This window comes from Malaclemys terrapin, chromosome 1 (assembly GCF_027887155.1).
Source record: "Malaclemys terrapin pileata isolate rMalTer1 chromosome 1, rMalTer1.hap1, whole genome shotgun sequence".
Taxonomy (NCBI): Eukaryota; Metazoa; Chordata; order Testudines; family Emydidae; genus Malaclemys; species Malaclemys terrapin.
This window is the reverse complement of record NC_071505.1, coordinates 112101523-112125682: the sequence shown is the minus strand read 5'-3', so window position 1 is coordinate 112125682 and position 24160 is coordinate 112101523. Positions and strand designations below refer to the sequence as shown.

Genomic DNA, 24160 nt, shown 5'->3' with positions numbered 1-24160 from the left:
GAAGGTAACCACAAGGAAGATGGGGAAACTAGGAGATCTAAAAAGTGGTACATAGGGAGAACATATAAACCAGGAATGTGGCATGTAAAACAAAGGTGAAAAACGGTATTTAAAATAATTAGTATAAAACGATGCACACTAGAGAAATGAAGGAAAGAGACGTGCATTTATGTCATGTTCAGATTAGCCAAATTACTTCTACATCTTAATTCCTGCACTTCACTGTATTGTTTTCTGATAGGCACCCCAGAGCTTTATTAATTTGTGAGGTTGGGGCGGGGGAAGTTGAAGATGAGAGCAGAATGTTGTTACTGATAGGATTTGAATCGTGTTGCTGCTGAACATTGGGCATGTGTGATTAGGTGAACAGGATGGATATTGTTAAGCATTCCATGGCAGTCTGGAGAAGAGATGATCTGTGCTTTATAGAGCACAAAGTTGTACACTTCTTTGCAGCCTCACCACTAGCTGGGGGTGAGGCTGTAAAGCAAAGATATTGATTATTGACAGTGAATAGCATGTTTAGTGGCTGCCCTTAGAAGCATCTGTCCAATTGATCTTTGATAACTCCAGGTCTTGGAATCTCAGTGGAAGGCTTAAAGCTGTCTGCTTCAGAACAAATAGTGGCTCTAGGTCGGGTGGGCAAACTACGGCCCACAAGCCGGATCTGACCCGCCAGCTGTTTTAATCTGGCCCTTGAGCTCCTGCTGGGGAGCGAGGTCTGGGGCTTGTCCCGCTCTGGTGTTCCAGCTGCGGAGCGGGGTCAAGGGCCACTCCGCATGGCTCCTGGAAGCAGCAGCATGTCCCCCCTCCGGCTACTACACGTTGGGGCAGCTAGGGGGCTCCGCTCCGAATGCTGCCCCTGCCCCAAGTGCCGCCCCCACAATTCCCATTGGCCGGGAACTGCGGCCAATGGGAGCTGCAGGGGTGGCGCCTGTGGACGGGTCAGTGTGCAGCAGAGATGTCTGGCCTCACCTCCGCGTAGGAGCCAGGGGGGAGAGGGGACATGCCACTGCTTCTGGGAGCCGCTTGAGATAAGTGGTGCCTGGAGCCTGCACCCCTGAGCCACCCCACTGTACCCCAACCCCCTCCCGTCCTCCAAACCCCTCTGTCCCAGCTTGGAGCACTCTCCTATCCCCAAACCTCTCATCCCCTAGCCCCACTCCAGAGCCTGTACCCCCAGTTAGAGCCCGCACCCCACTCCCCCTGCCCCAGCCCGGAGCCCCCTCCTGCAACCTGAACTCCTTGTTTCTGGCCCCACCCCAGAGCCTGCACCCCCAGCCGGAGCCTTAACCTCCTCCCGCACCCCAACCCCAATTTTGTGTGCATTCCTAGCCCGCCATATAATTTCTTTACCCAGATGTGGCCCTCGGGCCAAAAAGTTTGCCCACGCCTGGTCTAGGATTATTTGAGAGAGGTGAGATTGGGGTCAGGGTTCCCCAGAAGATGCACTTCTGAGACTGCGCCCTGTGTTGCCAAAGATAGTTGTTAATGTTCCTTTTAGTTTTATTATTATTATTGCTCTTTCTTTTTTCCCCCGTTTTAAATAAAGCTGAGGACTAAGGAGCGTTCACGGACCTGCCCTAAAAAAGTGATCACGCTCTCTCCTTCCTCTTCTCCACCTTCCTCTCCATGGTATCCCAGCCAGCAGGTGATTCACTCTGCATGCTCTCTCCTCTTCCTTCCTGCTTGCACAGGTCGCTAAATCAATGACTCAAGTATCAGGGGGTAGCCGTGTTAGTCTGTATCTACAAAAACAACAAGGAGTCTGGTGGCACCTTAAAGACTAACAGATTTATTTGGGCATAAGCTTTCGTGAGTAAAAACCTCACTTCTTCGGATGCATAGAGTGAAAGTTACAGATGCAGGCATTATATACTGACACATGGAGAGCAGGGAGTTACTTCACAAGTGTTAGTCTTTAAGGTGCCACCAGACTCCTTGTTGTTTAAATCAATGACTAAATGTCTCCTCTGTTTATAAATTTTAAATTTTCTTTACCCACATGGGTGGGCCGCCGCCTTGGACCTCCTAGGTTAGTAGCACAACTAGACGCTGAAGATAGCATATAAAAATCTATCCGAATACTGATTTTTATTTTTTATTTATTTATTTATTTTTTTATTTGGCACAGTAGAGATTTTGGGCATTTTAGTTCAGGCTTGTTTTTTCTATAGCAGTCATTTCCAATTTTGTGTTGCAGAGGAGAGTTTTGAAATACAAAATGTTAGGGCCAGATTCTGCCTTTAAATGCATATGCACAACTCCCATTGCGATCATGAGATATGTATGTTCATGTCTGAGGGAAAAATCTGACCCATTATTACCCTTGGGTTGTTCACCATTCCTAGGCAGTTTCTCCAAAAGTGAGGCTTGTCTGGCTGGAGCAGGATGGGGAATGAAGTCGGGTATTCATTTGAGGCTGCCGCTTTCCTGCCCTTCTAGTAGTCCTCTGTCTCCATCCACATTCCTCATTTAAACAGGTGCAAGTGAGCATTTTCCCTCCTGGGTCTTGGGAGCCTTTTTCTGGGGCTCTTGTATGAGGTACTTTTGTGATTGTTAAAGTGGCAAGCATTTGTGCAGCTTACTCCTCTCCTGCTCCTTCCAGCAGCTTGAGTTCAATGTGTCTGAATACGGATTTGTAGTACAGATAGAGCAGTTACACTGACACTAGGTAAAGATTATAAAAGCTGCACCTCGAAGTACAGACACGGGTTTGTTGGCCTTCTGGTTAAATATATCTAAAAATGCTGTGAGACATTTGTCCTTTGTCAGCTCACATATGGATAGTACTTCTTTGAATTGTATTTTTTTTTTTTAAGTCTCCTTCCTTTCCTAATGTGAGGAGCATATGGATTCAGCTCTGTGATTCCCTAACATTGATGGGAATTGTAAAGCTGAACATTTGTCTGTGGGTCGGCTTAATTCCCTTGTACACCTGAAAATTGAGAGGAGAATTGTGTGTTGTGTGCTGCAGCAATTAAACATAGCAGAATGAGCCAAGGGCAGGTATTTAAGTCTGATCTGTGACTTTTCATGACCACTATGATCTGTAAATCAGATCCTTAACGTAATAGTGACATGTAGCACTTGCAGAGCACTCTGATTCTCAGTGCACTTTAAAGGCATTATCTGATGATCTATGTGAGATAGGCAAGTATTACTTCCATCTTACAGATGGGGAAACTGAGACAGAGAGGTGGTGACTTGCTTAGTCCATGGACAGTCATTTTCTAAGTAGAGAAATTGTCTCCCAGTGCTATGCTTAGTCCATACCTTTCTGAATAAAACAGCGTCTTTCAGTCTTAAGTCTTCTCTACTGATCACCTCCTCCAAATGTCTGGTCCCTCCTGTGTGGCTTGCTCATTTAAGCCTTGACAGCTGGCTACTGTTGGAACCAGCTAAGGATTTACCACCTTCTCCCTTACATTCTCTAGGAGCCATTTTTTAAATACATCTCCTTGCTCAAACAAAATTGGAAAACTCTCTCTGCTTCCTCCCTTTGGTCTGAGGACTGTTTACCCCTTTGTTATAGAATAAAGCAGATATGAATACCCAATGTGGGGATTCAGTTTTGAGGGCAATAGCTTTCAGTCAAAATATCCTCTCTTCTTGAGGTTGTTTGGCCCCTACGATGCTGTGTTTCACTCTAGCCTGCATTCTTCTTAACCTGCTACCTTTTGAAAACTGTCTCTCTACACCTCTGACACATTAATTCTGCCACCTCTCCTTTTAAACTTTCCGTCTGATCTAATATCACTGTGTGAGATGTACTGAGTGTTCCTATTACCTTCCCCATGCTAATGCCAGTTCTTTGGGTAGTAATGTATACTTGTTAATTGACCTAATATCCCAATATAGATGTGTGTACTGATTCACCCCCCACACCCTTCTCCTCTGAAGATCTAAGTGGTTGATGACAGTTTTAAAAATTCTAGTTCTTAATGAACACCACAGTGTCCCTGCATGATGGTCTCTTTTCTGCCTGCATTGTAGGATGAATCAAATGGAACATGTCCAGAGTGAGAACTTGGATTGTGGTTGTTTTAAAGCTCATCCTTTATTGCCCACAGACAAACAGGGAGCCTGGTGCTGACCCCCTTGGGGAGCAGAGTCCCAGACAGGAAAGGGTAAAAGCATGAGCAAATGGCATGGATGGTGTTGACACACATGCAGCGGTGGGGTGTGTGCAATATTCAAGGGCAGTGTTGTGTGGGGAGGGGAAGCACAGTTATCTCTGGACTGCTATTAACACACAGGAGCTGCTGAAAGTGTTAGGAATGATTATTTTTGTGGGGTGTTTGCATAAATACTTGCTTAACAAGCATTCACCGATGCTGACTGTTTGCTTTGCGCTTTTATTTTGCTGTAGATCAGCTCTAGCTCCCCCCATTCTTCTCTCTCTCTCTCTCACCTCTCTTTAATAGTGTGCCGTGGCTGTCACAGAATAGGAAGGGTTACGTTTTGGGTCCACTCACCAGCACTGGTTGCATTGTTTCCATGGCTGCTTTCTGATTCATTAAACAGCTGGCATTCCAACCTGCCTTCTGAATGCCAGGTTACACGGTGGGGGGGGGGTGTGGCGTGGCGTGGCTTTACTGCAGAGGATAGGAAGCCTTCTTCCTAACGAAATGTTCTGCTGTCAATGGGAAGAGTGAAAGGAGATTTAAAGTATGTGAGGAAGGGGGACTAGGCAGTTGAAAGATCTGGGTTCAGATTAACCAATTAGCTGCCGCTCAAAGTTGGTTAGTTGATAAGTTGAATAATAACTGGAAGCCAGCAGCAAACTGCCATGACTTACAAAGTACGTCCTCTTCAGCAGTCTCATGCACCTGTCAGGTGGGTGGCATGTTTTTGGATTGCCATCAGAAGCTTAACAAGCTTGACTGCAGCAACACAGGAACCCCCAGTTTTGTAATAGGCATTAGTTTTACTTCTGTAAAAATGGTATAGTAAGAGGGAGTGAATTGGGCTGACAGCTGCTTAAAATAGAAAAAAGAGTGATATTGGTTAATGCGTTTAAATGGGAAAAGAGCACAATCGGTAACTGGCTGTGAGCACAGTTGTGTGCTCTGTTGTCATAGCTGTAGGCAGTGTAGTTGTAGCTGTGTGAGTCCCAGGATATTAGAGAGACAAGGTGGATGAGGTAATGTCTTTTATTGGTCTCAAAAGCTTGTCTCTCTCACCAGCAGAAGTTGGTTCAATAAAAGATATTACCTCACCCACCTTGTCTGCCTGTTGTCTGCCAGATGAAACGCGCTATGACAACACAGTCATCTGTTTGGGATTATCTCAACAGACCTGAGCCTCCTGTAGGTAGCATACAGATGTTTATACTTCCCATTCAGTTTACTGTTCATCCCCCAAGCAAAGTAACTTAGTGGGAACTGCATGATACTCTGGGTTACTGCCCCATCCACCTAGATAGAAGTACATACACGTGGATGTGTTGGCCATCTCTAGTCGGCATTTTTCAGTATCTCAAAAGCTCACTGTACAACAGATTAGCAAGATCAGTTCAAGCAGTGCCAAGGAGTAGAATAGCAAGGGGGGTGGCATGTGAGAGTTGTGGCCTGTGGCCAGAGCTGTGTTGGAGGGTGAAGTGCAATAGGAGGGATTAGTGTAGTGGAGGTGCTGGGACAAGAGTGGGAAGCTTGCATAATGCTTTGCATTATACCTGACTCTAGCCAGTGCTGCTGAGTCCCTTATTTTCACAAGCCCTACATTCACCTAACTTTCTATATCCCAGTATTTTAAAGATGCCTTTAGGAGGGCATTGCTGGGAGCTTAGCTCTCCCAGAACTGGACTGCACTACCCCAAAATGAGTGTTTCTGTGCACAAAGTGTGAGGAGTACAAACAGTCGTGTCTGGAAATCTGAGTAAAGAAAATCAGTAAAGAAAATCTTTAAACAAAAGAACTGGGGTGAGGTAAGTGCCAATGCCAGAGCTGCTATGGGACTATAGCCAAGCCTATTGGTTAGTGGTGAACTTACCTTGGATGGGAATGCTGGACAGAAGCTGTGCACTGGCTTGGTTTTGTCTGCAGACAGTGAGTTGTGAATGACTGTCTAATTCAGCTGTTCCTCCCTAGCCTAGAGAGGCTGAATCCAGAGCTTTGCTAGTGCAGATAGCAGTACATGTTGGGTCTCAATTGGAAGAGAGGAAGGAGTCTTCATCTGGGAGCCCTTCTTGCTTTTCTCTTCTGCATGTGGGCTTTCATGCCTTTTGTCTGGCATTGGCCTTGTCATGAGCTTTGCTTCTGTTCCTTTTTGGGGTTGTTTTTCTCCTCTTTTTGTTTATTTCCTCCCCTGTTCCTTATCCCACAGAGCTCTCCTCAGGTTTTTTTTGGTGACCAAGTGCCTGAGCAAGCACTGAATGTTGAGCAGAGGGCATGCCAACTGGCTGCCCTCCTGGAGCCGAGGCCGACAATCAGGCATCAGGTGACTACTGCCCGCTCTGGCAGTCTGTATCCGTTTGTAAGAGAATGGGGTAAGGGGTGACTGCTGGGTCAGCGGGATAGAGGAATGCACTGACTATTACGTTACACCACCACATTAAAGACACCAGAATCAGCTCTTGTTTTGAGCAGTTTTTTACTCCACTTCTTTCCCTGCCAATTCTTAACTCTTTTCTTACTTATTGAAGATGCATAGCATGGGCAGTTTCATAAAGTAGAATACAATTGACAAGGATGATCTACGCCCAAGCTTCAGGGCAGTGCTGGTCACCAGCTCGGCTCAAGTCATGCAATGGCCCTCTGCTAGTACAGAGAGAATTGCTGGGCTGCACCGTCCACTTGCTTTTCGGGGTGGGAACATTCATATTTCCTTTTTCAGGCACTAGTCTGTGGCCCTTAAGGGAGCCAGTTTTATGCCCATGCTTCCAATAGTACTGTTTCCAGCAGTAAAGCTGGCAGCATGTGCAGTTTCTCTCTGCTTCTACCACAAACTCTTAGTTATTTTTCTCCTCTCACCCACCTGTCTTCTCTGACCTGTCAGAGTGGGATCCTGCCACTTTGGACAGTAGCTTCTCTGGTCTCCAGCCTCCCCCCATACACATCACCGTCCCAACAACAGCGCATACACAGTCACAGCTGTTTACATTTTACATTGCAGGAGCTGGGGAAGCACAGCTATTTTTCACCTGGCCTAATGGGCTTGGTCCTTAGGCTAATGTGTGTCAGATACATTTTCAAACTCTGCACATAAGGTCTAAAAACAGCTGTTTTTGTGGGTCACATAAAAATAGCTGTGATGATTTTTGCCCTTCCTTTTTCATGGTGGTGGATTTTATTTTAAAAACGTTCAGCTATTTGGAATTTGCAGAACATTTAGTCACCAGATGATGATAATACAGTAGCTCACAATTTGTACTAAAATTACTTGACCTCAGTGCCTTTAATTATTGTGTTCTGCATATTTACTTGAGGTGCTTCTTAGCAGCTGATGCTAATGAACCAGGGAAGGCTGGATGGGTTGAGAGATGCATGCTGAGATAGTGATTTCTGAGATGTGCTATGGAGGAGCCGTTTCGGAGGTATATAGATTCTCAGACTGGGAATTCTGCCTGGGCCATATGGTAAGCAAGGGCAGAAGAGGAACTAGTGCTCATACTTCACACTGGTTCTTTCATTTAGGCTATGTTTGGCTCTCAAGGACAGGAATTATGTTAGCTTCAGCCAGAAGCAAGTGAAGTGAAGTGAAGAGATGCCCCTCTTGGAAGAGTGGGAGAATGTTGGGGGAATGATCACTGTGCATGTGTTAGGGGAAGACTACACATGGTTTTCTGCCCTGCACCATGCCCAGTCTCCTGTTTGGAGGACAGAGAATGTTGTCACAACTCATTACCTTCTGTTTCAGAGTATTTATCTTCTTGTTTGTTGCCATTTAATATAACCTGCATATGGAGGATGAGCAAAGTGATCTGAAATTAAAGCACCTGCTTAGAGTGGATTATAGGAAGAAATTCACTCCTAATTCTTTAGTGTAGACACTTCCATCGTAGCAGTGAGGATGCAGAAGGCTGGGGATATGAGGTGGTTTCCTTCTCTCCCTGCCCCCAAGAAGGCAAGGTTCTTTGGCCTTTGTAGTTAAAAACTGGGAAAGGGTCTCCCCTTCCCCTGAAATATGAACTACATTGCAAAGCTGTCTCTCTCATACTCCTGCCTAAGGCTGTAACACAGATTGCAATTGGACAGAGTAGGAGGAGCACCAGAGATGGGCTTGGGATCTGCATGAATGGTTTATCTGGCTGCATTGCAGGAGACAGCAATGCACAGGATGTGGGGCTTCTGTGCGGGTGGACAACCGCTTCCAAATTAACATTGAGGGAGGAGAGGACATGAATTTAAACGGCAACGAAGGGCATTTGGTGCACAACTTCTCTTCAGTTGAGGAAAGGGAGGAGGTAAGGCAGATGGTCACCTGCCTGACTCTACTTAAAGGTTCCTTTGTGATCTTTTTGTTTTGTCTTTTTGTCCATATCCCTTCTTGATTTTTCTCAATGTATTTTATTTTTTAGCCAGAGACTGAACCGTCTCGTCGATTCTTTGTTGACCAGTGGGAGCGCTCCCTTAGCCTCCGCACTTCCAACCGCCCTTCTTCACCCTCATCTGACTCCCTTCGACAGGTAGCATGGCCTGGGCCTTGCAAGCTGCACTCAGCTGTACCCACTGCCCCACCCATCTCCCACCAGCAGATGTGCCACAAAAGTGATCTGGGCTTGTGACGCTTCATTGCCTGGATGTGGCTGAATGCAGTGCACATACACACGTGCACGTAGGAAAAGCCAAAGGCAGCCTGTGGCATATCTTGGTTATTCCAAGCCATACAGCCATTTGGAACAAAACATGCTTAAAGTTCAATGGAAAAACTTCTGGTGAGTCTGATTTGAGGTCTTAAGTAGCCTCAAATCAGCTTTTTCCAGCACTTGAATTCTTCTGGCTGTGGAATAATCTACAGGGGCATAAAAGCTTTTTTCATGTTTGTTGCTTCTCTTTGAGGGCTTGAGCCAAAATACACACAAAACCATGCTGTAGATATTTATGCGGAGAGAGCAGGAATAATGGAGGAAAATCACTTCTGGCTTGCTGAAAAAGCTAGTGGAAATTAAAATGGTTGGCATTTATTGTACAAGCAAGAGGAATTTGGTTGGTCTCCTAGTGTATAGAGGACATATATGTCCACGTCACAAAATGCCATATGGTTTGAAAGTCACTGCCCAAAAGAAGCTGGTAAGTGAAATAGCATAGGTGTTACAGGTCAAGATTGTCATTGTACCTGTGTTGGTTGACAGCACCCACTGCCTGCTCAGTAACTCACAGTACAAATAGAAAGAAAACCCCACTCCCAAATTGTTTACTGATTGAAAATTTTCCATTAAAACTTTTTGATGGAAAATTGGGGTTTCAACTCAATGGAATTTTTCACAAAAAAATGTCAAAAAAAAAAAAAAAAAATTACAACCTGCGACATGTTGATGGGATTTTGACAGAGAAAAGGAAACTTGTCTACCAACAATTTTCAGTGGTTGGATTTTGACAAAAAGTCAATTTTCCATTTTTGGGGGGAGGGACACCTTCCGGCCAGCTCCACTGACAGTCTAATATTAGACAAGCTGTGATGCATATGGGTAACAAACAGTAGGAGGGGGAGGGAAGAGGAAGGACATGAGTAACAATGTTCAGATCACACACTCCGTTTAGGCATGTGCATTAGCTGAGCTCTGTGTATATTGGGTGGAGTTGAGGAAAGATTGAAATAGCAGGCAGTGCTACAGGGCAGTACATCTCTTACTTTTTTATAGTAATGAACACTCGTACACTGCAGTGACCTATAGATTATGGAGTTATTACTTACTTATCTAATAGATATAAATGATAAATTGTCTGATCCTGGCCCTGGCTTTTCCAGGCTCATTCTTTAGGAAACCCTCCTAAAATGTTGGGTTTCAAACTCTTTAGTGTTTCCTTATGCTACCATGCTCACAAATGTGAAGATACAAACAACAGTAAATGGCTGATAATCACAGCCATGAAATCAAGAACAGACTGTGAGAGTTCATAACTTTTTGTAAAATATTACTATTTTACAGATCATAGAAATAATCTGTGTCATGATTCTGTAAAATCTCTCTCTTCTCTAATTTTGTGAGCACTAAAATTTGCACAAAAGTGTAGAAGGGAAGGGAATCACTTGGTTTCCATGACAAGAGATGGGGGTCATAAAGATTTGCGTTCCATGGGGACAACCAGAATCCTCTTGTACTGTGAATTTTTTAGGCATGTTTTTACACAGGGATACTTCTGAGCATGTAGTATAGAAACCCTGCAGAATAAGTAAAGGAATTTCTGGGTTGTAAAAAGTTAATTGCTTCAGAGTAGTGTATCCCAGGAATGTTGCACTTGTAAGAAGCCAGAGGGCTGAATATGGAAGGCTGAATCAGTTCTACATTTACTGATGAGACTCCAGCAATGCCCTCTGTTTGTAAGTCAGAGAAACATTAAAAAACAACACTCCCTGATCTGAATAAGTGACACTGCCTCGCCTGCTGCTGTATTGAGACACATGTGGTGCTTGTGATAGGATTGCCTTTCCATAAAAGTTTTTATTTCTTTAACTACTTAATTACTGCCAAATGTCCTGGATGTTTCTTGTATAACTCTACTGGCCTCCCTGTACTGTTCAAGCTCAGTTAGAAAACAAACTGTAAAACTCTCCTCTTGGGCCTCACTCCCTGAGTCAAGTACCAAACTTCCTGGATTCCTAACTACCCAAATTAAAAGGTTTGTTGCAATTTAGTTTGATCCAGATGCTCAGAGTTACAGAGCCAGGCAAAATACCCTTGACAGAACAGCCTACGGGCAAAGATGGTGTGCACAGCTGAGCACATTTGGTGCCAGGTATACACAGATACAAATCTAATGTGTTGGATCAGAATCCCCCTCGCACCTTCCAGATAAACTCCAGAACCCCTTTGTGTACTGTGAACAGGCACTCTGGCAGCAGTGGGGGAATTACAGATTTTTAGGAATTGCTTCAGAATAGTGTATCAGTTTGAGCTTGAGGGTTTCTTCTCCCTGGAAACAACTTGCTCCCTTTTGCTAAGCACTTTTGTGAACAGTTCTTTGAATTTAAACTTTATGAAATGCTTTTTCTCTACCCTTTTCCCATTGTCCCTCTTACCTGGAAGCTAAAACTTGTCCTAGTTTTGTTTCCTCTCAGAGGAAAACAAATGTTCACGTCCTTCATATGCAAAATATCCTCAGAGCAAAGAAGAAAGAACATACTTCTAATCTCGTAAAATTACCAATTTCAAACTTTCCTCTTTTTTTTTAGTTACTATTACAGTTAGTGCTGGGCTGTGCTGGTGATCACTGATGATACTGATTCTGCTGTTACTACACAATCACTCTGTGTTCTCCACTGTCTTGGCATGGTTTGACCGCTCTGCACCTTTTCATCACTTACTCTATCATTTTTGTCATCTTTTTAATTTGATTTTTTCTTTCCTCGCTTCCCTGCTGTTTTGTCCCCCACATCTGGTAGAAGTATATAAAGATGTACACAGGCGGAGTGAGCTCATTGGCTGAGCAGATAGCCAATCAGCTTCAAAGGAAAGAACAGCCTAAAACCCTTCTAGACAAGAAGGAATTGGTAAGAGAATGATGTACAGAAGATGATACGTGTTTGTGATTAGAAGTTCTTAGATCTGTAGTGATTTGAATCTTTAGTTGTCTTGAAAGAAGCTGGTAATACTTTGTAATAACTTTATAGTTGGACTTCATTTTCTTCCCCAGACCTCACTCTGTTTTCCTTGCAAAGCCTGTCTTAATCTACTGCCAACATCCTTGGACTGGGGATACTAAGTTGAGACACTGAGAAGTCCTGACTCTCAAATGCATAGAGCTGTGTTTGATCCAATCAGGCTACTTCTGGATTGCTGTGTCCCTGGAGAAAACTTCTTTCTTCACAAGTCTCAGGGAGGCTGAAATGTAGGGCTAAGAGGTTGCTCGAGGGATTACTGATGTTTCTGGCAGTTGGTGTGTTGAGCTGCAGTTTGAAAATCTTGGTTTCAAGACTAGCCTCCGTCTCTTGCAGTTGAATAAAGGCAGAGTTAGGAGCATTCCAGAAGTAACCCTCCCAGCTGACTTAGGGAGGATGTCCATCTTACGCCTCCAGGGCAGCATTAATACCCTCATGAGACCGTTAGCTCTCCTATCCAAGGAGCTGGAAGCTGTAATTTACTCCTGATTTATATAGATGTAGGGACTGAAACCCAGGCTTTTCTCCGTGAACTTGAAGGTTAGTTATTGTCTCTAGGTGGCAGTTGTCTGCTTGGTGCCCTGGGTAGGGCTGAGCAGAGTCACAGAATGGTCCCTTCCAGATGCTCAGTATCCACAGATAGAAAAGGTGACCTGGCTTGGGAGGTGAGATTGCACACAGATAACACTGGTCCTGCCTTATTTCTGCCCAGGGCTCACTCAAGAAGGAGTTCCCCCAGAATTTGGGAGGCAGTGATGTCTGTTACTTCTGCCGCAAGCGGGTCTACGTGATGGAAAGGCTGAGTGCTGAAGGCAAGTTCTTCCACCGCAGCTGCTTCAAGTGCGAATACTGCGCCACCACCCTGCGCTTATCATGTTACGCCTACGACATTGAAGATGGTAAGAGAAATTACCTGTCGTCTTCCTCATACACCCAAAACGCTCTCTCACTGTACCTGGGGCATTGCCTCAAGATCTCAGCCCTGGCTTCACTTTACAAATATTGGTGGGTGAGGAGCAGTAATAGTATATCTTCCCCAAATACCACCTCTCATTTAAACTGGTAAGACTATATAGGACTGTATCATTATGGCCAGCTCTTGAAAACAACAAAAGAGCTGAACTATTAGCAAAATACGTAATTTATCATTTAAAAAATAGCTCCTGAAATGGAGAGGGGCCTGAGTGATGCATTTTCCCTTTAAAAAGGTGTGTAAGGATGGTCCTGAATAGTATAGATCCTTGAGCCTTTCTTCAGTTCCGGGAAAGTAGGAGTCTTCTTAAGCCAGAGCTTTAAAACACTTAGGCGAGTAAAACATGATAGGGACAAATGCAAATCGCTTTCTGCCAGGGGAATCAGAACTCAACTAGTAAAAATTCTTCCAAAGTTAATAAAATAAGAGATTTATAACCAATGGATATAATATTAGCTTTTCATAGACTGACTGAGGATGTCCTATTTATAGATGAAACTAGCTGAATGGGGAAACAAAGAGTTGGAATAAATGACCAATTAGCTGTCTCGAGCGAGATTTGTTAAAAGTGGTGACCGAGGGAACAGTACTGGGTCTGGTGTTCTGTATGTGATGGACCTGTAAGCGAGGTGGCAAAACTTACTGATGAGTTAGTTTAGGTGAGTCAGAGTAGTGTGGATTATGAGGAGCTCCAGAAGGGGGGGAAAAGGCATAAAAAAACTTAGAGGTGGGTGGGGGAGTGCAGTATAGGATTCTATGCAAAGTGTGATGGCATATTAGGCTTATTTAAGAAGACAAAATAACAGCAATGAATGGCTTATAAAAGACCAGTCAGGAACTCAGTCCTTTTCATACAAGAGTAAAACAAAAATGGTAAACTGAAACAACATATAATGAAGCTGTGAATACACTACTGCAGCATGTCAGGAGATAAATATCGTAGCAAATTTCAGAAACTGATTAGACACACAATGTGGATGACCAAGAATAGTATCCATAAATTCACTGGCTAGGATAAACACCACAAGGGTATCAAACTCAAGTTTCACAGGCAATATATAATTGAAATAACATATATGTTGTTGATAGATCCTATAGCAACCAACAATAACAAACTCTCTCAATCACTAGGGGGTGAAGGGGAAGGGGAAATCTCAGAACCATCACCAAACCAGCCTCCCAGTAACACACAGATGGGCCTTTACAATGTGCCCTCAAGGACAACAAACTTGGGCTGTCAGACGCAAGGGACCAGTGATAGCTTTGAATGCCACATATACAGGAAATAGCAGCAACCTTCTTAGTACTCAAAGATTGGGGCCTGGGGGAGGACCATTCTTGGACACTGTTGGTAGCCTGGACATTCAGAAGCAGCTGATTATCCAATAGAATCCTCTGCTTGTAAGTCTGAGTACCAATAAACTAGGATCCTTCCTCAGTTGCAAGGGCAGAAATAGTTTCTACCATCTGCTCTAGTTGTTCCCCCTGCCAGCAAGCATTTACTCAGTCTTCTGCCAGCAATCATCCAAGTACCAGTCTGTGCCAAATGATCACTTCATCCTGGTCTGATGGCTGAGGCTTTACCATACTGATAGCACTGAAACCCAAGCTACATTGCTTCCCTAACAGCTTTTCGTGTATATTGAGCAGTAGTGTCCAAATAGAACTCTATGGTACTCCACAGAATCTTAGAAATGTAGGGCAGGAGGAGAGCTCAAAAGATTATCTAGTCCACACTCTGCCCCAGCATTGAGGCAGGATTAAGTATACCTAGACCATCCTGGTCAGGTGTTTGTCTACCCTCTTCTTGAAAACCTCCAACAATAGGGTTCCGTATCTTCCCTAGGTAACCTGTTCCAGTACTTGACTAGCCTAATAGTTAGAAAGTTTTTCCTAATATCTAACCTAAATCTTCCTTGCTGCAAACTAAGCTGATTTGTCTTGTCCTACCCTTGGTGCACAATTAGAGCTATTGACCACTGTCCTCTGTATAAAAGCCCTTGACACATCTGAAGACTGTTATCAGGTTCCCTCCCTTCCCATCTCCCAGCCTTCTCTTGTCTAGACTAAACATGCCCAGTTCATCCAACCTTTCCTTTCTGAATCCCAGAGAGCAACCTGGCCATCACTCAAGCAGAGAAGACTTTACAGTGGAGAGGGCAGGACTGGGTTAGTAGTGGGGGCTACGTGTTTGGATTGAGGTGCTCTTACCAAGGAGGAGCCGAACTAGTAAAACAGCCGAAATCACATTGCAGGGTTGAGGTCAATTAGCAGAGTTGTGTTGGAATAGCAGAGGAATCTACAGTGCATTTCAGGGCAGCTGTGCAGTGACAGAGCTGCATGGAAAGCTCACGCACCACCACCACTCTGACCTGATACTAGTGTTTGTATTGGAGTAGCACCTCAAGGCCAGGGTACCATTTCCCCAGCACTGTCCCAATAAGAGTAAAAGGTAACTAGGTCTGTACTCAGCTGGGCTTCTAGTTGTGGCACTCGACTGGGTCCTGTGAAGCCTGTTGATTGGGGAAATGAGATTTAAGTAGAATATATTTTTTTGGAAGACGTCTCGGTATATTATCATACATAGTCCCTTCAGAGTTAACACACGTTTCCTCCCTCATTCCTCTGATAGTTGTATTCATTCTTGATTTTCCCAAAAGTGCGGCTGCCAGCTTTTCATGTGATGATGTCTTTGTTCTTCACACACTGCCGCATTGTTAGTGTGTGATACCACGGAGGCCTCAGCTCTGCTTTGGTGGCTGATTGGATCTCGGTTAAATGGTTGTCAGGCATCCAATGGAATAGGCACTGTTTAGGGAGGGGGAGAGGAGGACTTGAGTTAAAACTTCAGAGTGTTTGTCTCCAAGCATAGTGAGGGGGCAGGGCCGGGCACAGGAAGTGGAGAGATAGCAAAGTAAATCTCACTGAGGTAGAGTGTTATATTGTGTAGACTTAGCTGCTGTGTTCTCACTGTTACTCCTCTCTCCCCCTTTTGTTCTGACTGCAGGTAAATTCTACTGTAAACCTCACTACTGTTACCGACTCTCTGGTTATGCTCAAAGGAAGAGACCAGCAGTGGGTCCTCTGTCAGGAAAGGTAACTTTTTATTCTAATCTGACATGTTGGGTGTAATGGGTTTTGATCCCTGCTATTGGAAAAATGTGTCTTTGCAGAGGGTAGAAGAATCGTAATGAATCACATTATGTTTAAATGTCATGAAGTCTTGCCTCTTTGTAAAGTGGTAAATTCAAGAGCAATCTGTGTTGTAATTATCAATCTCTTATGCTTTTGTGGGTCTCATTAAGAAAGAAAACCCCACCCCACCCAGTCTAGGGTTTGATGGTAGTTTCTTTTTGAACTAAAATAATTACTGAAGCCTGCAAACACCACAAGAACTAGAATGACAAAGTTGACAGCCTTTCTGTCAATGATTTTCATTTCTCTTCAGGAAATGCAGTCCCATCTCTGTGGCTAGGATTTGGGTTCTGAGCCAAACCCACTCGCATAGGCCAAAATTGAGCTCTTCCTTAGGAAGATTTGTCTTGCATTAATAGGAACCTATTGCTAGAAAGGAACCGTTTTACCTCACTTAATACTAACAGGTAGAATCCTGCTTGGAAAAGAGGGCCAGGTCGTACTGTGTAGTTCAGAAAGGGCTTCCTCCTTTACTCCCTGCACCCCATAAAGCATCAGTTGGGCATATTTTCTGTCCCTGTTTCACTTTGAGTCTCTCTTCCTACACTCTCTTTGGGAAATTACATTATAATCCTGAGCAGTGTTACCTTCTCAAATCCTATTAAGTTTGCTTTCAGCTCTCTGCTACCTGCTCAAAGCTGGACCCTCTTATATGTGGAGCTTTTGTTTTCTGTAGTAAGTGTTATCTCCCTCCCCCCTGTGCCCTACCTTTACCATAGCAAGTTAATTCTGTGCTTCCTTCGCCCTGTGCAGGGGAAGGATAGAGGCCCATTGCTGCCCTGCTTCCTTCGGAAATTGAAGGGCAAAAATGAGTTGTTGTAACTCCTGTGAGCAAGGTGTAGAAATGTCACCTCTTTGGCTTTCTTAGATGCATAAACTGATCTTCAGAACATAAATAATCAGATGACGATGCACTAGTTGGGCCCGACTCCTGAGTGTCGTGTCCAGACGCTGCCTAACCCATAAATAATCAAATGCTGCTGTTCAAGCGGTGGTTGGGCATGTTCAGTGTTAAAAAACACACTGCTCCAAATTAAAAGTAAATGTTTCCAAGGGGTTTCCAATTTCTTCTTTGATTGTTTTTTTTTTTTTTTTTTTTTCCCCTCATTTCACAGGACAACAAAGGATCCCTGCAGGAAGCCATGGCAGCTGAAGCAAGTGGACGGGCAAATTCCATAGCCATTTCGGCAGAGAGGACTCCAGGTAGCTCCGCTTCATTCTTTGGCAGGGTGGTGAAGTACTCTCTCAGCCTCTTTGACAAAGTTAGGGTGGCAAGCCAGCGCCTGCAAAGCACAGTTTCTTCGGTTGGGCGCCAGGTAGCCCAAAATCCTTTGGACTCGTTTTTCATGTGTCAGCTGATGGCTTTTGGGGTTCCCTTTCTCTATGTCCAGTCAGAGGTTCTTGTGCAAATCCTGGGGGAGTTTTATCGGCAGCCTGCTGACCAGTAAGATTTTAACATGACCCGACTTTGTAAGCTGTATAATTTGTGTGAATTTTGGGTATTCTTTTGTGTGGTGGCTTTGGGGCCTGGACTCTGTTTTTCAGGGGCATTGTCTAAAATCATTCTAGGTGAACACAGATACTCAGTTCAGGATTGGAATGAGCCCAAATAAAAAAAGGCTTGATCTGTGAAGTCTGCACTTTAGTGTTAATAGAACTGAAGGTCTCTCTGGACTACAATAACTCATAGACTGGATTTCTGTGTTCACCTGATTTCTGGATATAGTGCCCTTCCTCCCAAGCTTCTCATTAACCTGGTATCGGAATTTAAAAAAAAAAAAAACCTGTTGCTGTCTTTGGACTGTGGCTACTTAAGAATTCTTGGTGTCTTCTGCAACTAAAGGAAACCAGTTCCTTAAACTCTTGAACTCCTTGGTGCTGGCAGATCCTGGTGCTCTCCCCTCATTGTCAGAACATGTGCTGCTCTTGGCAAGTTGTTTTGGGAATTGGGTTATTACAGCATGTGTCGTATTGCTACGGATAGTCTGCTCTATCTGAAAGCTCTAATTCCTTCTAACTTGGGGGAAATGTTCTGTTTGTGCCACAGACTCTCATCTGGCCCAGCTCCTCAATTGTCTTTATTGAAAACTGCAATTTAGTGGAGAAGGAAAAGGTGAGATGGGGGCAAGAGGGAAAAGAGAGTTGGTTTCTAGTGTATGGGCCCTGAATACTGTGGATAAACTAAAACAGTTGCTTTTAGGAGAGCGAAAATATTAAATAGACACACTTTATGTAGCAAAATGTCCCTAGATTACAGTACTAGCTTTAAAAGATCTTAAGGGATATAGTCGGCTTAAATCATGCTTTTGTCAGAATTTTTTAAAATTATTCATATTATTTATTATTTATTACAATGTAAGATAATTGTAAGTGATTAGAGAATTCTTTTTTCAGTTTTACTTTGTGCATTTGGCAGCGCTTTGTATGTAGTTAGTTTCACAGTTTTCTCCTCTATTTGTATGGGTTTTCTGTGCAGCAAAATGGAGGGGAGAGAAATTTTAAGGAGAATGTCATTGTAAAATCTGAAAAGTTGGTCTCGTGTCTTTGGCAGGTGTAGTACCTTAAACTATTTTTATCTGCTTTTATTGAGTGAATTGAAGTTGCCTTCCCTTTAAGAATCAGATCTTTCTTTAAAAACAGGGAGAATTTTTAGAAGAGACTTAACTTTTAAGATGAACGGAAAACACTGGCTATTTCTTAGATCTTTACTGTTCAACAAATGCTGGTGGAGAGATAAGTGATGAGGGTAGATGATAGGCCATGGTTTGCTATACAGGTATGGCCAAATAAATAAATATCTGCTGCTATTGTTATGTGACTGTACGTGACCCTGTGGATAGATCTGTGATCCATCTGCATGGGAGAGGAATCGAACAGAGCAGACATTATTTTCTTTAACAGCCTGCTTCTGTTTGCCTCAGCAGAAGTGGAATTCCATAACGTTTTTTGGAACACTGGCCCTTGAAAGGGATGTTACTTGAGGCAGTATGCACTCGTATACAGCACCAAATATAGTAGAGCTGCTGCTTATATTATTAAAATACCCACTGGAATCGCCCACAGGGTAGTATAGTGCATTGCATACTCAGCTGTGTGCATGGCAGAGAGAGGTTTAACGGTAAGGAGGCGGGCAGTGCTTTACCTCCTATGCTGGAGTCTCCCTTTTTAGCTGAGATTTCACATCGCCCCAGCCTCTTTGTAGGAAGTCTTAAGTGTGTCTTAAAACTACTGGCAATCATGAGAAGTGGGGTAGAATGGGGGAGATAGTGGCTCAAAAGCAGTGCGCATGAGAAGCTTGCTGAAGCTTCATTAACTGCAGGTCAGTTCTCACTTAGCCAGCGCAGCAATATAACTGTTGTCTGCCTTGTAACCACCTGCCTTTGGATCCTGTTCTGCTGGTTGGGTCAGGAAGTATATGGCTCGTGTTTACAGTTCTTTGTGCGTTTAAAAAGAGAGGTAGGTTGCTGGGAGGATTAGGGCGAACTTTAAACTACTGGGATTGGTAATGCAGTGAAAGCATGTGATTCTATTCCTGGAAAATCCCAGGGAGAGACATCTCCATTTGTTGGATACCTGACTTTGACCTAGAAATGCCCTCTACATGCTTAGCTGTAATTTATTAAATTGTGCTAATTAGAGAATATTGCTAGACAGTGTACACTGTAGAATAGACCAATACCTTAAACACGAACCTGTCTGAATTGGAGCAGGGAGCTGTTTCCAAGTCTCTACTTCTCCTGGCTGATGGACTTGCTACTGTTAGCTCTATATCTTCTTAGAACGTTTGACTCCCTTTGGGCCAAACACCACCAAATGCAACCTGCATTAACAGTTGCAAATTCTGTGAAAGATGAGCCAGCTTCAGTGATGGCGTAGGCTGCATGTGGAATGTAAACTGGTTGGAAAATCAGCATAAGTAGCAAAGAAGTGCTCCTATGCAAAATGAGTGTAACTTAGATGATGATGGAAAAGATGTGTGCTATGAAAGGCAAGTAACAGAAAGATGCAGCATAAAGCAGCCCCATCTCATTCTTAATTTATGCTGGCACCATCCCCAACACTGCTAGGGTCAAAAATCAGTGCAGGTGTAAGCAGGCAAAGCTTCTGTTCAGTGGACATTACAACAGCATATGCTAGGTCTGATGTTTGCTTCCCACCGAATACCAAATGGGTGTAAATTACACTACTTTTCCATTTACACTCCCATGTTCTAACCCATTCACACTTGGCATCTACTTCACACCACCAGTGAGTCTGGCACTTTGTTTCTTAGCCAACTTGGGTGGAAACTTAAAGGACCTCCAAACATTGAACGCTATTCAGCAGGTTCAGTCAGCTGAGTTGTGGTGAGGTCACACTAAGCACTTTCACATGGGATGTTATTAACCTGATCTACATGTGTTACCTTTGCTAAATGCATCACAATGCAGCCACTTTCTAGTTGACATTAAATGCGGATAATCTTATCCCTTGGGCTGTAATGACTGTAGTTTTAGGGACAATCTCACACCCAAGCCGAGGTTTCCAGCAATCAGTTAGAATCACAGTTCTGTTGAGGGTTATGTCTGATTTGCCAAGGAGCCTGTGTGCACACCAGGAGGGCTCTAAGCGGGGAATTTCAGAGAAGTTTATGCAAACTGGCTATGGAGGCACAGTTATCGCTTCAACTGGGAAAATAGTAATGGGCTTTTGGGCAGCTGATTCCATTCTTTCCCAATAAACAGGACTCTCTTGTGAAGGAAGGGTGGGGAAAGCTACAACTGTGCTTTTGGTGCTGAACTCTGGCATGCTTGTGGTAGATTCTGTAAGCCTTCTCTGTACTGTCTGCTTGTTTGTGTCTCTCTCTTTTCTGCATTTGCCTTTGTGCCAAAGTAGCTGCTTTTGCCAAATAATAATAATAATAAAAAACCCAACAACCCTGCTTTTCAACTGTCTCTCTTCCTTTGATAATCTGTAACTGTTGTCTCTTTTGGATTTTTTTGAATATGATTTACAGTATTTTTATATGGTTTTTAATATGCTTTTAATATACAAGTGCTGTTTTTGTGTTTTGTTCTAAAGATCTATAAGAACTGATCTCTGAACTTTTAGCACTTCCCTGACAGGTGGACTTGGAACAGTCTCTTTCAATGCATAGCTCATAATAATGCTTGACTTTGGGCAGGAAAAATGTTTCTTCCCCGGGACAAGCACTTCCCTATTGGTAATCTGCTTCCTTCCCCACTCACAATGGAAGGTTCAGAAGGGAAACAAGCTCATCTTACCCCTGTAGACATACAGCACTAGATGGCAGGTAGCATGATCTTTGAGATAGTTGCCTGGCTAGTGAAGCGTGTCCTTCATGAGCCAGTGAAAGATCCCTGCAGAGGTATTTGGTCACTAAATACAAACAATAGTGAGCGGAATCCAGAAAGCGATAGGGAAGGAAGAGATCAGGGCTCCTACCACGTAGGCCTCTGAATATACAGTGTATATAACAATAGGGGTGCAATAATGAAGGCAGGAAGCCCACTCATGTACATCCCACAGATATGTACAGTAAGTAGAGTCCAAAGTGTGATTCCCTTAACTATCCATCTCTTATATGTGTAGTCTACTGTATATAACAAAGTTTAGCTTACCTATGGAATGTTCTTTTGATGGCTACAGAGGAGAGAGGGTGGCTGCTTCTTGTAACGCACATGCCCATTAATGTGGACCACATTTTCAAAGAGGCCCCAACTGACCATCACTAGTATGTCCAGTTCTGCATGGTTCCTTGTGAACACCTACAACAGAACTTACGCACAAACTTTCTTGTATCAGCAAACAATGCACAAATGGGGAATTGTATGTATATACACATCCAAGTGGACTTTATGCATATAAATGTTGTCACGTGTGACTGGGCCTAAATTGTGCGTGCATTACTTGTGAATACAGTTCATACACACAATCCCATTTGCGCATGTAGATGAACCTATCTGCACAGAACCCTTCATTTGTGTGTATGATTCTATACCATTATGAATAGAGGCAGTGTTTTAAAAGTGTGTCCCTCTGTCTTAAACATTCAACTTAAGATTTGACTACACCTGTTGAAGTAATCTTGTGGTGTAGTGTTTTGTACTTGTTGCTTGCATTTTATACCAGCCACCCTGAAGCACTCCTATTCCTAAACCAATAAAACCAAAAAGGTCCATATTTTAGAATTCAGTCTAAAAATTAATGTACCAGACTCTGATCAGACACAGATGGGAAAAAGGAACTTAAACTTCTGCTGTGCTTTGGAAACCTTCACTGGAGTTGGAAGGAATAGTAGTATTCTGCATTCATGATACATTATACTGAACCTTTCCATAGCTGATCTATAACAGCTCTCCAAAGAGAGCTCATCTGCTGCTCTTCAAACTGGGAGTTTTAAAATATAGATTTGAGCGTAATGCCCTGTGTTTCTGGAAACCTAAAAGAGGGTCTGAATTGAAGGGTTAGGACCAAGTCCCTGCCCAACGAATCAACTTGTTCCATTGTGGAGTCTGGAAGCCCTCTGAGTTGGAATGTATGTTAACCTGTTCCCAGTCCATCCTGTTCTTCAGTGTTCTTATCAGGATTCCATGGAGGGAGAATGTGGAGGGAACTGCAGGTTCAAGTGCAGGAAATCTGGAAAGGGGAAAGCTGAAGTGTGGGATTGCATCTCTCAGATGCGTTGAAAGGCAGCTAACCCAACAGTTGTTGTACAGTTGCCATGTGAAAGCGCCTAAAAAGCTTTTGGGGATAAGGCAAAATATGCAGCGATGGTCCTGGTACCTTATACCCCAACAGGATCCTGCTGAGAACACTTTGGGGAGAAGCAGGGCTCCCAGCTCTTCCTTCACCTTTCAGACCTGTAGACTTGTTCCACTGAATTACTTGTGTTTTGTGTGTGTATTTTCTGAAGGATGATGTGAATTTTTCTGGGCACTTTCAGAAGCTACATGAAACGTTTTCCATGACATTAGAAAATGACCGGTTAAATCTGTATCAAAGAGAAGTTGCTGCTTTTTCATTACCTGGGATGATTTAAGTTTTTGCCCTTTGAAAAGCGGAATCTGATAAGTGACTATCTCCTAGGGGTTAGGTTTGGCTCAGGGAGAAACAGGAGTTTATATGAAACAAACTTTTTGATGGAAAACAGGCAAGGAAGATGATCAGTGCTCAGAAAGGCTTCACATCTCCACTTGTAGCCTTTTAAACTTTTTCATATTTTAACCTGTTTTTGTTTGTTTGTTTGGGGGCGGGGGTGTGTGTCTTTTTAAATTATGTAACATTTGGTTTTCCTGTTGCTGTGAAATGGATACACTATTTGTTCAAATGTTACCGCTCTTGTTCAAGGGAATAAATTCCAAGCACTCTCCAGGTTTCCGAGTTTTTCTTTTCCACCCCATTTTTACTTCCGTTGGTTCGAGGGAAGGAATGGTGTGGGTGACCAGGGTTGGGGGGAGACTAGAATTGCATGATGATATTTCCAACCTATCTAGTGGACTAGGAAATATTCTTCCCAGAGAAGTGGTGGGAGAGCCCCATCACATGTACCATCTAACATTGGAAAGTACTAGAGAGAAATCTAGAGGGCAATTCTGCACTAGGAGGAGAAGGGTTAGCTGGTTTTATCTCTCTAATTTCTGATTCTGTGCTCATGTTCCTGACTCTTCACTGTGCATCTCTAATAAAGGGCATGGTGTGGTGATGGGGAGGGGTTAATATATTTCTGTGGGGAAATTGTCTTAAGGTATGTCTACACTGCTATCAGAGGTGTGACTGCAGCAGGTGTAGATGTACCCGAGCTACCTTTGATGGAGCTAGCTTCAAAAATAATAGCGGCAAAGCTGTGGCAACTTGAGCGACAGCGTAGCTTGTAGAAGCCCACCCGGGACCCTGGGTCTGTACTTGAGCAGCTAGCCTGTGCTCCCAGCTGTGCGGCAGCGGCTTCACTGCTATAGTTGTTGGAGCTAGCGCCATCAAAGCTAGCTCGGGTTCCTCTACACCTGCTGCAGTTACACTTCTGATTGCAGGGTAGAAATACCCAAAGTTGCTGGGACTAAGGATTGACCTGCTTTGGCAGTGGTCTGCTTTGGATAAACTCATTGTAAATGCTGTTGATTCAACTGTCAGTGGCAGTGGGGAATTTTCATAGGGCGTTACTAATGGCCAACATTACTTGCCACTCACTGTGAACAAATTAATAAAATCGTTATTTGGGGTGGGAGAAGG

General features: G+C 43.6%; 1 protein-coding gene across 4 annotated transcripts in view; it reads left to right on the top strand.

Annotated features, from left to right (window-relative positions):
- Positions 1–24160, top strand: part of MICAL3 (microtubule associated monooxygenase, calponin and LIM domain containing 3) — a 192397-nt gene that overhangs the window by 80812 nt on the left and 87425 nt on the right. For 3 of the 4 annotated variants that reach the window (XM_054035642.1, XM_054035632.1, XM_054035626.1), the window contains 3 exons: positions 12476–12662; positions 15744–15832; positions 17047–17134. In XM_054035642.1, coding sequence (XP_053891617.1) covers positions 12476–12662; positions 15744–15832; positions 17047–17134 — 364 coding nt within the window. Of the gene's footprint in view, positions 1–1552; positions 1652–4073; positions 4131–6327; positions 6442–8521; positions 8630–11547; positions 11656–12475; positions 12663–15743; positions 15833–17046; positions 17135–24160 lie in introns of all 4 variants that reach the window. The other variant, XM_054035651.1, reaches the window with a different exon arrangement.